Source organism: Crocodylus siamensis, chromosome 4 (genome assembly GCF_052110815.1).
Source record: "Crocodylus siamensis isolate JL-2025a chromosome 4, ASM5211081v1, whole genome shotgun sequence".
Lineage (NCBI taxonomy): Eukaryota > Metazoa > Chordata > Crocodylia > Crocodylidae > Crocodylus > Crocodylus siamensis.
In genome coordinates, this window is record NC_143398.1 from 93,263,652 (window position 1) to 93,281,138 (window position 17,487).

Below are 17,487 nucleotides of genomic sequence, written 5' to 3' on the forward strand. Positions count from 1 at the left end.
AAATATATATAATTACTGCCATAGAGGCTGCTGCTTTCTTGACAGCTTTTACTTCTTGTCATTTTAAACATCAGTTTAGCTCGGGGATAGGGAATCCGTGGCATGCATGCCAATTAGCGGTGCACAGACATTCTTCCTCGGCATGCCTGGTGGTGTACGAGGAAATTTGTTTTTTATATATGGGTGGAGTTAGGAGAACTCGGGCAGGGTCAGGGATGCTGACCTGTGTTCTGCTGACCCCACCCCCTGTCCCTGGGCTGTGCCCTCCAGCCCACCCAGCCCCTGGAGGGGAGCTGTGGGAGGGTGAGGCCAGGGCCCAGGCAGATGCTGTGGAGGGCTGCTATGCTGGAGGCTTCTGGCCAGCTTGGCCCCAAGCGTTGCCTGCAGCAGCTGTTCCAGGGACACAGAAGGCTCCTGTGGCCTAGCTCTTGCACCTGGGGGGTGGACTCTGCCCCAGCTGTGCTGTGCCTAGTATGCAGGTAGGCCAAGCTGGGAGCCCCCTGAGCCTGGCAAACTGCCCTGGCCAGGCAGCATCTCCTCACAGGCAGGGCAGCTGCGGCCCATCCCCACAGAGCTGTGTGGGCCATGCCCCATCTTAGGTGCTGCTGGGTGCCCCTGCCTGCCCACCTGCCGTGGCCCAAGTCTGCAGAGCCCCGGGGGAGCCCCTGCTTCCCACCTGGCCCCTGCTCTCCTCCAGCTGCCACCTTGTCAAGGGCCTGGCAGGGCTGGCCTACCTACAGTGCCTCCCCTTGCACCTGCTTCTCCCTTTGCCACCCAGACCCTGCCCTGAGCACCCAGCCCTGGCACTCAGCACCCTGGTGCTGCCCTCACCCAGGTGGGATGGGGCATCTGTCTGCCCAAGCCCTGGACCCAGGCTCCCCCTGCTCCAGGACCATTGGGGAGGCCTAAGTGCCCTGACCCTAGTGGCTGCTTCTGGGATGTCACTGCCTCTACCGGACACTGCCCTGGACCAGCAGGCCTGAGCCACAGCTGGTAGCGTTGGGAGTCGTAGGTGGCGAGGGATATACTCTCTTCATCCTTTTTTCTCTTTTCTTTCTCTTTCCCTTTCTCTCTCTTTCTTTTCTTTGCTTCTCTCTCCTCTTTTTATTTTTCTCTCCTTTTTTCTTTTTCTTTTCTCTCCTTTTTTTCTCTCCCCTCTTTGTCTCTTTTTTTCTCGTCACCTCTTTTTTCTTTTCTTTTTTCTCTTCTTTCTTTTTTCTTTATTCTTTCTCTCCCTCCTTTCTTTTTCTCCTCTTCTTTTTTTCTCTCCTTTTATCTATTTCTTTTTTTCTCTCCTTTTTCTTTTTCTTCACCTCTTTTTTCTGTCTCCTTTTTCTTTTTTCTCTCCTATCACAACATGCTTAACCAGAAAAATACACCAGAACAAAGGTTACTGTAAAAACAAACAAAAAAACCCCATTTATTATTAGCTATATTGATATGCAGTGCGTCCTGCCATGTAACCCCTGCCCTGGTCTTGTTTTTCTGGCATGCCAGCACTCTGGCACCTTGCAAGGTAGACATTGCATTTTTTTCAGCACTCCAGCCAAAAACATTGCCTACCCCTGCTTTAGCTCATGTTTTATATACAGCTATTCAAGGAAGGTATACCAGCATTTCAGTGGTCTTAAAGATCCCTGAAATTTTGTTTGTAAGTGGTGGAAAACATATCTAGCTAATGGTATTTCTCATCAGTAAAATCCTTCCCCCAATGAAGCCAAAACTCCTGCTTTAACAGAGCCATGATTTTCCTCCATTTTTTTGAGAGGACTAATAAATACGATGCTCCCTCCAATCAGGAGTTTATTTTAACACAGAAGGTGTACCAACTCTTGGTTGAGACAGTGGAGACTTTCTCAAGTAAGCTAATATGAGTGTAAAATGTTTTTTATAATAAAAAATAATCTGATAGCTCCAGGGTTCTCAGTTACTTATAGTAAACTGACACGTATAAACAAATTGCTGTAAATGGGAGACTAGATGTGCAGTAGTTTTATGAGACTACATTTTGCTCTAATAGATTTTTTTAATGTCCCTAAGCAATATTTTTGCTATATTGAATTCAAAATGTGCCTGTTTTCATAAACAACTCAGTTAAAAAATATTCTATCATCCTTTTGTCAGCTGGTATAATATTATCCCTTACAGAAAATGGTATTAGCTGTAACCTTGACATGAAATTACTTAATACTCTGAAAGACTTGTTAAATACTAAATATTAGTAGTTGGTATATAATGAGTGCATCTACACATGGGCTTTAATGTGTACTAGCCTATTTTAATACACATTAAGTGTCACAAAGTGCTCTTTCGCTAATGTGGATTAAAATAGGCCAATGTGCCTTTTTCTAGTACCTCACTATGGAGCTGATAAGTTTAATGTGCATTAGTAAAAGTGCGTTAACTAACATGTAGACATGCCCCTTAATACTAATAATTATCTTGTGCCTTTCTTGTATATAGTGTCTGCACTATTTTATTTAAGCCTGTATTTTAAATGTGACTTCTGTATAAGCATACACAAGGGATGAGAATGTAAAGTTCTAGTATCAAACTGAAAGGGCTTAAGGATATCCCATGAGGTTGAGTTAAATTAAAGCCACATAGTAGTATAAGGCAGATAGTATCATCCTGACTTCTGTAATAGGAAGCACTGCAAAGAAATGCTGTTGTTGCTTGAAAGCCAGCCTCTAACAGGAGTTTTCTATCATCTTTGTGCTGTAACAGGATTTCCGAGACGCAGTGGCACATGCCTCCAGGCAATCTGGAAAACCAGTAATTGAGGACAGGATCCTGAATCAGATCCTTTACTACCTACCTCAGCTGTATGAACTCAATCGGGATCTTTTAAGAGAATTGGAAGAGAGACTGTCTCACTGGTAACTATTAATGAGGAATGCAATGTTCTTTAATTTTAATATTTATGGGAGATAAGCAAATCTTAGCATAGTCACAAATGTTTTGTATTTTATATGACTTTTTTGACTCCAGAACTGATTTTTGAATGGAGGCAATGTGTATTAAAAGGTTTATTTGGTACTTGGGGGTATTACATGTGCACACATGCACACATCTCCCTGCTTGTATAACCACATTACGGACTAAAGCTAAAATTTCAAAAATAGGAGCCTAAAATTAGGCCCATGGATCTGTATTTAGCATCCTTCCCCCCCTCCCCCCACAAAAAGGTCTGTTTTAAGTGCCAAGTGCTCAAACTTCATTGACCTTCATTGAGTGAAATTTTAGCAACCTAACTAAGTTCTTTTATAGATGTATATTCCCTTGAAAATTCTGTTCCTTTTCTACTCTTTAAAGCAAAGCATCAATCCATTAATACTACTCTCATTTAAAAAATAAAGCAGCAAAGAACTTGGCAACAAAAATGACATGCATATGTAAGTTACCCCAGGGCTGTCCAGCTGGCTGCCTGCAGCCCATATGTGACCCATGAGCAATTAATCTGTGGCCCATGAGATAAGCAGTTTATTCCAGCTCTGCAGCAAATCCAATATTGAGCTAGTATGGTTAGGTCTACATTGCAGTAACCATAGCCCATTAAGACTCATCTGATTCAGCCTTAAGCTATATCACTTGGATGTGGATAATAGCTATGGTGTTTAGCATGGACTGTAAAATCTGCCTAAGAACCCAGCAAATGCTTGGTCTGCCTGAGCTGAGTTCCATGTTGCTGTTGCTGTATGTTTAGCAGTGATTGAATCCCTTCCAGTTCCAATAGGAGGACTCTCTTTGGCTGTTTATATACCTTCATATAATTTGGGAGGATTTTCCCAGGTTTGTTCTCCTAGTAGAAAAACTTACCCACAGCTGCATGTACAGACAGTCAAATGCTGTGGCCCTGAAGAGCAGAGAACTTGCAGTGCTGCCACTGTCCTGTGAAGTGGGGTGTAGGGGTGTGGAGTGTGGCAGGCCTAGTGTACACATCTCAGCACACTCTGCAGATTCCCTTTGTCTGCTTAAGCAATGGATGGTAGCAGTGCATAGGACAGCCCTGATTGGCTGACCCAGACTGCCCATGGACAGCCTGTCTATCCCTGCAGCACGATGTGGGGATTTTGAAGGAGGTGCTCTGCTCCCTATGAGTGATGCACTGTTTCCTAGGGTGCGATGCTGGAGGACTGTATTCTCTACTGAAAGAAGCCACAGCATGTACATTTGCTGCCCTAAAATAAACTGTCCTGGGAGTGATTTAAACCGTAGTTGTTCCTAGGTTATTTTTCTTTCGGAGCTGTTTTTTCCTCTGGGAGAAAGCTTGAACATCTGAATTCTCATTGTTTCTCCTGGGAGAGCAGTGACTCCCAGGAGAAACTGAACATGCGGTCTTTGGCATCAAAGTGATGACACCATCACTCCCATGGGAACAGTCATGAAACCAAACACTTTCAGTTTGAGACCCTTTTATTTGACAGTAACTACCTCCTTGGCACCAGTGGAGTCTTTGCTTCTAAGCTCTGCTCCAAGAAAAGTATGAACTAGGATCTTGGTCTCATACATTCCTTTCCACTGATACAAATGAGAAAATTGAGGCAAGCATACAGGCGAGACCTTCATGATTTTTAAGGGTGTACTGGGTTACATAAAGATGTAAATAAAAGTCCTTGGTGGATTTTCTTAAGGGCTTGGGCACTAACTGATTTGAATAGATTCAACTTAGTGTTTAGGTGCTCTTAAAAATCCCACAAGGCACCTATGACTTAGGCCTCATTTTAAGCATCCTTAAAGCATAAGGATCCTTAACTACATTTTAAAAATCTGATCCCAGACGCATAGTTTCTAGTTCTGCTTATGGTACTGCCGCTTCTTCCCCACTCTAGAAATTGCAGTGTGGGTACAGCTTCTAGCCAGTGGGAAGCTGTATTGGGGCCAGGCAGCTTCCACCTGGGCTTGTGCCACAGCCAGAGATGGGAAGAAGCATGGCAGTGTGGACTCAGTTTGCAGATGCCTGGTCCCAGTGTAGCTCCACATGAACTAGAAGCTGGACTCATGTTGCATCAAGGGAGCAGAGGGCTGGAAGAAGTGGCGGCAGTGTAGGCACACCTCCCAGTTACCTGGCCTTGTCCATGGCACAGGGAAAGCCTTCTTACTGCTCATGTGCCACTGAAGCCATGTGGACCATGTTGGACCAACACTGGAGTGTACTGGCCTGCAATGTGTGAAAGGTTGCCAGCCCCAGCTGTAGGTGACACAGGAAGACTTCCAGGAAAGGTCCTTAAACATTGGGTCGCTTTGCCCCTCAGGTCATTAATCACAGTAGATTAAAGTGAGATATTAATGTTTTGCTGTAGATAAGGCTTTGAGGAAAAATCTATTTGTAGTGTTTTCATTGCTCAGTTTTTATTTCTAGGATTGCTCATCAGAGAATTGCTGATATATTTGTGAAAAAAGGACCCTACTTGAAAATGTATTCAACTTACATCAAAGAATTTGATAAGAACATTGCATTGCTAGATGAACAATGCAAGAGGAACCCTAGTTTTGCTGCTGCTGTTAAAGATTTTGAGGTATCTTTTAATCTGTTCTTGTGGCTGTTTAGTCCTAGTGACCTTTTGTAAGACTGCAAGGATTATCTTTTGACTTGGTATTTCTTCTTTGTTTCTAGGTTCCAGTTGAGAATGAGTGGTGGGAGGGGGAGCTGGAATGTATTTAAGTATTGGATCTAGTTTTCCAAGAGCAGCTAGTGATTTTGCATGCCCAAGTTGAGATGCAGTAAAGGATCTTGGTTTTTCAGAAGACTCAACTGTTGCTAAAAAAAGAAAAAATAAAGGCGGGTAAACAAAATAACTAGTCACTCATAACACTTCAAGACTGGGTAAAATGTTGTACTTATTTAAACCTAGCAGATGCCATAGTCATGCAGAAACAGATTGTCATCATGAACCAGTGCCAGGCTCTTACTTAATCCCCTTACAACAGATCAAAGAAGATACATAAGCTCTAAATGCATGATCTAGAACAGGGGTTTTCAACCTTTTTGGATCAGTGTACCGCTGGTGGCTGGACATGGATCAGTGTACCACTGGCAGTCAGACACAGAGTGGGGGATAGTGCATGGCTGGATGCGGAGTGGTGGCAGCTGCTGCATGCGAGCTTTCCCTTCCCCATTGGCCAGGTGGGTGGTGCCTGCATGGCAGTGCAGGATGGTGCTGTGTCCCCACCTGTCTGTGCGTACCCCCTAGGGCCTTGTCAAGTACCCCTAGGGGTACGTGTAGCCCCAGTTGACAACCCATGATCTAGAATAAACATCAGAGAACACTTGTCTTTGCCAAGATGACCAACCTAATTCCATCATGAAAGTATTGTTGAAATGGACATGTAAGGAACTGCTCAGATCAACACAATGCTTTTGTCTTTCCAAGCAGAAGTGCAGTAATTTAACCATGAAACCACATAGGACCTGTTGCTCTGCATACATGTGCTCACAGATATATGCCCACTTCATACATGCATCATATTGAATGGCTTCTGTTTTGTTTGTATATGTGCACACAAGGTTAGATAGGCTACTTATTGTAAGTGGAGAAGCAGGTTGAAGTTAGACCAGCGAGGCAAGAGGCAGGACAAAAAAACCCAAGACCTAAAATAGCAAAATGATAAAATATATCTTCTTAATGAAGGTGGCTTTTGCTGATACAGGTAGCATTATCTTTAGATGAAACCAAGGTGGCAATTAAACCTGTTGGAGCATGACTCTAAAAATGTTTACTTTTGTTGTCTTTGTGCTTTTCATCACAAACTTCTGTAAAGAACACTGCAGTCTTTCTCTGATCCACCCAGTTGTTAACAACTGATCATAAATGAGCCTGTCTCACTGATGCCTTTACTGTTGGTTGTCTGATCTCTCTTATTGCTAAGGAGAGTTATCATATTCTTTTCCTTTTAAAAGAAATGAAAATATGTTGAATTCATGCATACAATATATACTTCTGTCTTCCTAATTTTATGGCATATGACTGGTTTTTTCATGTTTTCTTCCATGTGGGGGAGTGATTAGAATTGCAGTGCTGATAACACATCTGAAAGATTAACCTTACCCTGGTATAGCAGACATCTGTGTTCTTCTGTAAAATTAAGTTAGGATAGCACAAAGTGTGCCACTGCAGCTCATAGAATCAATCAGTAATTAGGGGATGTATTTCATTTGCCAACAGGGAATCTTTTGCTCACAGTTGGGAGATTGTTGTTGTTTATGTGTGTTTATCTTTCAGATGAGCCCTCGCTGTGCTAGTCTAGCACTCAAGCACTATCTCCTCAAGCCAGTTCAAAGGATTCCCCAGTACAGGCTGCTATTGACAGGTACAGCTGAGCTGTTTACAAGTTTAAAAGCAAGTTTTCACATGTCCCAGAAAACTGATACTCAGGCAATTGCAACTCTCTGCAAAGAACGTGCATTTAACTACTGGTGTATGAAGCTTTCTTAATGTGCTGTGCATTTACAAGTTTTATACATTAATGCTGGGAGCGTTAAGAAATGTACTGCTGTTTTCAGTCAGTAATGGGGAGTGTGTTTTCTAACAAGACATCTTGCACATCTCAAGCTTGTGGTGATTTGTTCTGTGTCCACAGCTGTGGAATCCATTTGTTGAGGTTGTCAAGGGAAGAACTTTAAAAAATGAGGAAGAAAAGAAGTAATGACAACTCAATATAAAATATTTTTCCTTTTAAAGGAAGGGCTGATCCAAATACTAAATTTTAGTTCTGGTTTTATTTCTGAAGTTAGTCTTATTTAAAAAAAATGTTTTGCATCTAAAGCAGTGTCTGGCAACCTTTTCAAGTCTCAGGCTCTGACAGCCCATCTCTAGTCTGATGTAGGCTAGGGTGGCTTCTGTCACATGTCAGCAATCCCTTTATCTGGGCTGGCACCAGGCATCTGGAAGTTGTACCTCCACCACTGCTGCTTTTCCCAGTCCCCCACTCCTTATCAGGAATGCAGGTGCAGCTTCCAGCCAGTGGGGACCTGTGCTGGGGCTAGGCAGATGGAAGCTGCATCCTTGCTGCCCCCACATGGATGCCACAGCTGGGAAGCAACAGGGGGTATAAACTTAAATTTGCATTATAAGACAAAACTTTTGATCCATGTAATAGACTTCTTACAGAAGCAGTGCTGCCTGGACTGAACTAGGTTTCAGAAGACCTGGGTTCTTTTCTTGGTTCTGCTGTTGCCCTGTTGCATGACATTGGGAAAATTGCTGCCTCCAAATCATGCTGGGGCCTCTATTTCTCCTTCTGTAGGCTGAAAATAGTGATGGAAATAGCTAGTCAGTATTATTTTCCTTTATAAAGTACACAGTCACAAATATATAATTCTCTTGACTTCTAAATATTTAGGCTTCTGTTTTTAAAGCTACTACTACTTGCTGAGAATTTTTAAAAATAACCTATGGTTATTTAGTAAGCACAAAAATAAAATGCTCCATGACCCAATTCTGGCTCTGTAGCAGCTAACTGCTATTTCCCCCACAGTGCTTATATTAGTGATGCTGCTTTATGCAACACATTGAAGTGTTACTTTGCAGTCACTAGGCGACTTTAAAAAAAAATCTTTTATTGTCAACTACCTTAAAAGTTTACAGGGAACTGGGGGGACAGGGATGGAACCTGTATAAAAATGAATTATTTGGTAGGGGTAATATGCATGTCTCTTACAAGATAAAGTCAGACTATAAAAAGCTTTGTGATTTGTTTTCCTTTCCTTTACTTTAAAAGGACACTTACTGAAAGCACAGCAGGGAGACAGCTATTAATTCCAACCTCATTGGAGAGGCCCTTGTTTCTAAAATAGTCCAATGCCTAATTAAAAAGATGGAGCCAAAAGCAGCGCAGGGAAAAGGCCTTGCCAGGGACTGCAGTTGAAAGATGTTATAGCTGAGTGGGGGTGGGAAAAAAAGTGTTCCTAATTACTGATGTTTATGGATTGCAGGGAGATTTCATGTAAGATATCTGTGTTCTGTGTAAGATTCCAGTCCATTAATTGAATCTGTGCAGGCAGACTTTAGTGACTCTGAGCCATCTTAAGTGGCCACTAGTTCATGCTTTGCATTGTGAGACTGGGAGTTTGGTTTCTAAACAGAATTTTTTTTGTTCTGTGGGAGGGGTGAAAAGTACAAAAAATAAGAATTGCTTCTGTGCGGGGGTGGGTGTGTCTGTGTGCGTGTATCCTTGAGCCGTTTCACTGCTATTTCCTGCATACGCACTGTGTATCTATATATATAGTAGTGGGAAATAGCAGTGAAATAGCTCCTCAAGGTACATACCTTCCTTACTATTGCTCAGTCTACAGTGCCTTTTCACATTGCATTATATTATCTTTGGTAACATGAGACCACCGCCTTCTTCCCTCTTTATCTCAATAGTCCATTTGCTCAATCAACTTAAAGTACCTTCTGCCTAATATTGGGAAGTCTTGACAGGTCTGCACTGCTGAGTCTTCAAAATACATGCAAAGCATTTGGATCCAGCATCAAAATGGGTAGGGCAGCAAGAGAACAAGAATGTAGGTAACTTCAGTGATAAATTAATCTGCTGCGGACAAAGCCAATGGAAACTTTTCCTGTTCTGCAAATGAATTAGCAAGGAATGTGGGAGAACTGAAGAGTAGAAAGAGGGGGAGAAAATACATCAGTTCAACGGTAGATGCCAGGGCTCTGTCAACTACTAATTTCCTCTTGGATGTGATCTGTTTCAGTAGGCTAGCCTTGTATCTATGACACATTTCATATGATACATATACTTGCAGCAGTGATAGTTTGCTGCTGCTTGGAGATGCTGTTTGTTACTTCTGAGCTGTCAGTAGCAAAAGCAAGTGGGCTTGTAGATCAGCAGAGGAGAGAAGCAGTTTAGTGGAATTCCTGTCAAACTACATGGATCCTCCATTACATCTCATGGATATAATGTTTGCTCTATGCCATTGGGTTCCAGGGATAGGGTACTCACTCACACCTCTATGCCTTTGGGGTTCTGTCCTCGAGTCACCATTCAGCAGAGACTGATGGGGTGGTAAACAGCTTTATCTTTATTAAGAACAGGATTCAGCAACTCGCATGCTCCCATCATGCAGGGAAGCACTACAACTACCCATCACCACAAACAACACCCACAGGGCATCAGGGGGAGAGACTGGATCATCCCACTGCTGGCCCCTTAAAGGTACATTCCATATACCACATCTCCCTTCTTTACTCTGGGAGCTCTCTTTTAAATAATTGGATGTTCATCAGGTGCTACTTTAACACAAAACGTTTCAGGATCATGGAGCCAAAGGTTGCTAGCACTTGGCTCATCAGTGGGGTTTAGCCTTTACCGCTATCCCATTATATAGTTCTTGTACTTCACAGGCAGTCTCATCACATGTCCATACTTAGTTTACGTGGGTACTGGTGGACTCTGTGGAATCTGATGAAACTCTTGCTCATGGTGGTCTGGTTCTTCTTCTGAAGTTTGTTTTGCTGCCATCTCTTGAGGTACATTGACATGTTCTGCTGGTACTGATGAGTAATCCTTTCTTCAGTGTCCCTGTTCCTCCCGTAGACATTAGTGCTCAGGGTTGTTGTTACATAGGAGCACGGTTCATCCCTTTTTGTCATGACGGATGCTGGTGTCCAACCTGTACTTGTTTGCATCATTACTTTCTCCCCCTCTTGTAGAGGTGGCAAGAATGCAGCCATGCGGTCATAGTGCTCCTTTTGGCGCCTTTGAAGTTTCCGCAACTTGTGGGTGGCATTTGACAGTAGTTTAGGAGTTAGTACTGCTGTTGTAGCAGGGAGGGTAATGCGCAAAAGTCTCCCCATCAGAAGCTGTGCTGGAGCATACTCAAGACTGGTAGTGGGCATGTTCCCCAGATTGAGTAAAGCCAGATATAGATCAGAGCCATCTTGCAAAGTCTTCTTAAACATTGATTTAATCGTCTGAACTGTGCGTTCAGCCTGACCATTGGATTGTGGGTAACCTGGGCTAGAATGGGTGACGGTTATGCCCCAGTCAGGCACAATTGTTTCATCCTGTGACTTGCAAATGGCACATGATCACAAACAACCTCTTTAGGTATACAGACACAGACTTCATTTTGGCTACTGCCATGCCAGCTGTTTTGTCTGGCAGGTGCAAAACTTCAGAGTACTTGGAGTAATAGTTGACTATGATCAAATAAGACTGTCCCTGTAGGTCAAAAATGTCTGTTGCCAGTTTTAGCCAAAGCAGGTCTGGGATCTCATGGGAGATCATGGGCTCGTCTTGATTTAAGGCAGTTACAGCGTTCATTCAAAGAAAAAAAAATGGAACATTTCAAATCTCCACCAGCATTAGCCTTTACTGGAAGTCTTGGGGAAAATGGGACGTGATGGGAACAGAAGCTTCGATTTATACCTTGTAGTCACAAAGCCTGAGGAAGAGGCAGAGGATTATAAAATTGCAGTCATGATTCACTGCATTGGTGGTATACCAGAATGAACTTTCTCTTCTCCATGTGCTAACCCTTTCATAGTCCATGCTTCAACTGTCCAGCATACAGAACAGGGAAGGGAGCATGTTGGTTATGGTAGACGCTGTTGCTTCTCTTCTGCATAGATCGTCTATTTATCTTACTATATTGTTTTTGTAAATGTCTTGCTGAAATGTTACATCACCCCAAGGCTAGAGACAATACTACTTGCACTGAAGTAATTATTTGCATCATTTTTAAATTCTTTACATAGGCTCATAAGTTGCAAGCTATAAATGTAGATTTCATCAATACACCGTGAGGGAGGCAGGCAGGGGCTGGGGCAGGGGCAAGCCCTGCCAAGTCAGGGAGGGATTGGGGATGAAGCCACAGCTCTTCTGGGGGTTTGGGATAGAGAAGGGCTCATTTGGGAGGTACGGGTGAAGGGGGAGGTGGCTGGTCCAGCGACTCATCCAGTGGCTTCCAACACTGCTGCTGTCACTTGTCCAGGAGGGCACAGGAAGGCTTGTGGGCCCTGGATCTGTGCTGGGTGGGGCAGGCTGGGGCCAAGCTGTTCCTCATGAAGCCTTGGCCGCCCAAGCAGGGCACAGGGCAGGTGGTGGTACTGCAGGGGGCTATAAGGGGGTTACAGCAAATTCAAGGTAGCTGTAGCTCCCTCCCAGTGGTACACCCACCCACCCCCACCCCCTGCCTGGCCCAGGCTCCAGTGGGAACTACCCTGGCCCCAGTCCACGCCGTATAGATCCAGGGCCTGTTCCCAGCAGAGCCTGGGCCAGGTATGGTGGGGGGTAGCATAGCACTGCTGGGAGGGGGCTACAGTGGGGGCTGTAGCTACCCTGAAACTCACTGTATGTAGCCCCCTCATAGCCAAGCCAGTCATTCCCCATTCAACATTTGTGCATGCAGTTGTTTAAATTTGTTTTTAAGAACACTAGATTTAGTTGACAATTTCTTAATCTTTGGTACAGAAAAGGTTTTCTTCAAGGTGAAGAAGTAAATCCCCATTCTGGGGGAGAGAAAGTTTGGTGTCATGATAGGCACAATAGTAAAAGAACATTGGGAGAGTGCCAAATCTCATAAAATATGGCTATTCCTCTGGCCCAACTAGAGCAGTTATAGCACATGGGGGTGAACCGTGTGCCTGATCTGGACTAGCCATAGATCTGGTGTGCAGGGCCAGTCTTGTGCTAGCTCTAGCCCTTCTACAGTGCGCAGCTTGCATCCTTGCATATAGACTCTGTGCATCACATGCAGCAGGTGGGGCTAGGGCCAGCATGTGCTGCATGAAACGTGCCATCCTAAGACCCTCCAACAGCACTGCAGATTGGATGGTCTTTCAGGAAAGAAGATTGTAAACCTCCAAGCTACAAATATGCTGTTGATCAAGTCTGCCACCTAGTGGTTAAGTACTGATTTTTCTCACTAATGAACAAAGTACAAAATTGTAGCATGTTTCTTTTTATTTTTCCTTTTACTGAAAAAAAACTTAAGCATACCATAACTGTTGTTGTCAAATACTGTTAAATAATTATAATCAGGCTAACATGAAAGCTGAACTGTTATTTGTAACTGTTAAAATCTACCCACATAAAATTGAGTGTAAATGATTCTGTGCTCGCTTCGGCAGCACATATACTAATTTGGTATAGATGCATGTTATTACACTCAGCATTTATTTAATGAACAGTTTCTGCTTGTTGATCTTATTCTGGATGACCTCAAAGTATATCATAAAGGGGAAAACTGTGTTTGTGAAAGCATGCATTATTTATTTCATAGTTTGTTCATGCTTTTTATACCTGATTCCCCAAAGTAGACTTAAATAGCAGATGTGTGGTGTGCAGATATTGACTACCTGTGCTTCTGCTAAGAACATGTTTTTTCTGTTACAAAATTTCTTGGGTTTTTGGATTTGAAGAGATTTAAAAAAAATCTAGTGTGTGGGCTACTTGTAGTATGTGTTTAATAAAAAGTAAGTTCCTTGAACAAAATTTGTATGCTTTTACTCCTTTCTCTAGTACTGCTTGATTTGTTTCTAATATATTTTCCTTCTATTTTTTATGCAGATTATTTAAAGAATCTTTTAGAGGAATCTGCAGACTATAGGGATACTCAAGGTAAATGTATTTATTTTGATTGAAGACATAAAGACTGCTAATATATGGGAAACAAAAATATTTCTAAGCATTTGATGCATAGGGACCTGCTGAATTCATGATTCCATGAAATCTGGTCAGTGCCCAGGAAATCCATGGGGGGAAAAACAGAGGGAGCCAGCAGTTCTGAGCCTGCTGGGGCGGGGAAGATGGCAGCTGACCACTAAAAAGGCTGTTGGCAAGATGGCTGCCACCCCTGTCCCTCACTGCTCTTTGGCTGTTATGTGACCCCATGCCCTCCACCAATCCATGGTAAGAGGCAGGTGCTGCACTCTGCCCACGAAATAGCTGCCAGGCCTTCCATTCTGTCCATGAATTTGCAGGAGGGCAGCCCCTGTAAATTGGGTAGATCCCTATTAATGTATGGTAAATGGAGGTGTTATCTGTTCAGTTTCAAGTTTATCTGAAAAATAATTGTTTGTCCCCCTTGGAGAATATTAAAAGTTGACAAATAAAATCCACTTTCCCTAGAAAATTGAGAATCTGAAATCTAAGATTTTTTTCCTTTGTTTGCATCATAACTGATTGTAAAGACTCTAAATTGGTCCCTTGGTTATTTTCATGCAAATCCCCAGTTGTGTTGTCCCTCTGACACCCTTGTAATCCTGCCATCTTCAGAAGGGTTGCGTGGACATAAGATCTTAATAAAGAAGAGTGTTTGAGAACCTAACTCGCATTCAAACTTGTCTGGCTGTGCAGCAGAAATAAATTGGAGCACACATTTTTTATTAAAGTAAGCAGATGGAAAGTAGGTTTAGATTGTTTTGTGTGGAAATTTTTTTTTTCAGTGACAAAAGGTCCAGTGGTGGTCTTCCATCAATAACAAGTCTGGAAAAACTGGTTCATTAAGAAAAAAGAGTTGAAAGTAATTTGGAACTCTGTACACACTTTTCAGGTTCCCAAGTCAACTAATGTTGTTCTCTCCCCACTTGCTATGTCAACCAGGGAGACTAAACAATATAGCAGTGAAAAGGAGCATATGTACAGAGCTGTCAAATGTGTGAAAGGAGCAAACTGGAAAACTAGTTTAGAGAGAAATTCAAAAAAAGCAATGTATTTTTGAAGGAGGAACCGCTGACAAGGCTGTATAACGAAAGTATTGTTTCTTCATACTTCAGATGCTTTGGCTGTTGTCATAGAAGTAGCCAACCATGCTAATGACATCATGAAACAAGGAGTAAGTATCCTGTGTGTGGAAAGTGACTAATTGAAGTCATGTCATCACAAAATGATTTTGTAATTAAATTTTAAAAACAGTTCTAATTGTTTGTGCATGTGTTTTTTTTCCCCCTTGTAGGATAACTTTCAAAAGCTTATGCAGATTCAGTACAGTTTAAATGGACACCATGAGATTGTACAACCAGGAAGGGTAAGTGCCCCACATAGCAGTCAGTAGACAGCAGCAAGGAAACTGCAGTACAAACTGTGGTAGTACAAAGCATAGAAGTCCACTCTTAAAGTGCAGAGAAAAATGATTCCTTGCTTAATTGCTGATTGTAGAACACATGTTTTTTCTCAAGTGTTGTTTTAACTTTCTGAGGAAAAAATGTTCTTATGAGAACCTACCAGTTTTAATACATAAAGCCCTACACATATACATGTGTTTTGTTGCCAGCTGTGCTTGCCAGTCTTGCTTCTGCTTCAAGACTTAAAGATAAGCTGGAGCACACCATTCGTGTTGACTTTAATGAGACCTGGGGATCAGCAGCAACAGCTGAGTTGAAGACGGCCTGGATTTCCTAACCTTTCTATCCTTGTCATAGTTACACTTGAATAGTATGAGCTTGGTAGTTTCTGTGCATTGTTGAAGAACTGTACTGGTTCATACTGTGACTTAAGTGAGTTGCAGATGTGGGAGGCTTTATTCTTGTGATCTGCCTTATCAGTTGCAGTTCTGTTCATTTCGGTGAAAGCACTTGCAGGAAGAATGAGAGGGGCAAAAATGTCTGCAGATGATCTTTTATTGGACCAGCTGCATGGTTGCAATAGACTTAGACAAGCCTTTGAATACAATGCTTTCTTCAGGTTACATTGTATTTGAAAGCTTGTCTAAATCTATTCCAACCATGTTGTTGCTCCAGTAAAAGGACATCCACAGAACTCTTCATCTCTAGCATGTTTCCCGGACCCTCACTGCTACAACAACACTTCAACTCTCACAGGAAGGAAGTTACATATCTGTATGTTTGCAGAAATGAGCCCATAACCCAGTCTTTGGAGTTTGTATGAGCAGCCATATACATAATAAGATAGCAATTTTATTTGAATTGGATATTGATCCATTCAGTTTGGATGTTGCATTTTATCTTGCATTGAAGACTCAGCCTGTCACAGGAAACTAGGTTAGTTGATAGGTCTGGTTATTCACTTTTGATAGGAGCTATCTTTTTCATTTGTTGAAGTATGATTCGTGTATTGTGACAAACAGGCACATTTTGACTAAATAGTTGTCTTCCCATATTCATATCTTTATATTGGCTTAAGCCCCTAAGGATATTAGGGACGTTTTATTCAGGAGTGTGGTTTTTTTTACAATAAATTGTTAGAAACTCTGTTTCAGAACAGCAAATTTTTCTCATTTGGGCTTTATGTGTATTATTTCTGTCTGTAAAAAGGGCACTTATACATTATGTGAATAATAACTTTAAAGAAAGAGGAAGCTTATTTGTTCAGTTTGAGTCCTCAGCAGCTGAGTTTTAAATCAATTTGTTTATCTGCTTTGACTTGCCAGGTCTTCCTGAAAGAAGGAACATTGATGAAGCTGTCCAGGAAGGTCATGCAGCCACGAATGTTTTTTCTGGTGAGATGCCATGTATATATCTGCAAGCCTAATGCCAGAGTAAATTGAGCACTGTTTTGCCTTCTTAGTACAGTTAAACAAGATTCTGTATCATGTACACTAAAAAAAGAACAAACAAGCATTCCCACTGTTTGAACAAGGCTCAGCTACTGGTTTTTTAATAACTGTTGCGGGAGAAAGCATAATCTTGAAAAACTTAGAACACCTCTACTTCCTTGAATATTAATAGATTTTGAAACCTAAAGTTTGGGTGGTTGAGGGATTACTTCTCAATCTTTTAAAATACATATTTACATCTTTGGATGGAGTATTGGGTAGGGATTGATTTCAAGGTTTTAGTCTTGGCTGTTCTGCTGACATGTTCTTGGCTTTAGACAAGTCACTTCTTCTCTGGGCCTTCTCCTTTCCTTCGTGGAAGACCACCACTTCCTTCTGTCTGGCACTTCTTTCAAATTGCATACACTTTAAGGTAGAGATCGCCTCACTGTTCATGCAGTGTTCAGCACGATAAGGCTGCCGTCTTAGCTGGTACCTGAGATGCTACTGCCAAACAAATAATATTAATAACTTAGTAATATGTTATATCAGTAAATGTAACTTGTATTTGTTTTCCCCTTTCAACATCGAAAGTATTTTAAAGATTGGTATTTCACTCAGTATTTAAAGATCATATCTACTGAGTATAGGTATTTACATGTCTGCCTTTGGTCAGTATTTTTGTGTTTGTTTTTTTAACAAAGGTTGTTGCAATAAAAGATTATAGACGATCACAACAGCTGTTTATATAAGTTTTATAAGATTTAATTTTCACTTGAGATATTGTTCATCTTCATTTGAAAAATATGAAATTGCCTGAGCATTACTGCCACATTCACAATTGGCCTCCCAGCAAAAGTTCTATCTGCTACTTACTTGGAAATACCCAAACACTTCCACAAGTGGAATGGTCTCTCTGCTGGTATGAGCCTGTTTTTCTCCATTTGTGAGCTTTTGAGTTTTCCCATTGCAGGAAAATAATTTTGACTTCAATAAACAATTTCCTTATTTTCTATTTAGTTAAATTGTCTGTGCAACTTTAA

The 17,487-nt window shown here is 41.9% G+C and overlaps 1 protein-coding gene across 1 annotated transcript in view; it reads left to right on the forward strand.

Annotated features, from left to right (window-relative positions):
* The window catches only part of FGD6 (FYVE, RhoGEF and PH domain containing 6), a 95,595-nt gene that overhangs the window by 56,623 nt on the left and 21,485 nt on the right, over window positions 1–17,487 (forward strand). The window contains exons 6-12 of the mRNA XM_090042890.1: window positions 2,728–2,879; window positions 5,363–5,519; window positions 7,224–7,311; window positions 13,519–13,569; window positions 14,727–14,785; window positions 14,906–14,977; window positions 16,340–16,408. Of these exons, the coding sequence (XP_089899016.1) occupies window positions 2,728–2,879; window positions 5,363–5,519; window positions 7,224–7,311; window positions 13,519–13,569; window positions 14,727–14,785; window positions 14,906–14,977; window positions 16,340–16,408 (648 nt within the window). The remainder of the gene's footprint in view (window positions 1–2,727; window positions 2,880–5,362; window positions 5,520–7,223; window positions 7,312–13,518; window positions 13,570–14,726; window positions 14,786–14,905; window positions 14,978–16,339; window positions 16,409–17,487) is intronic.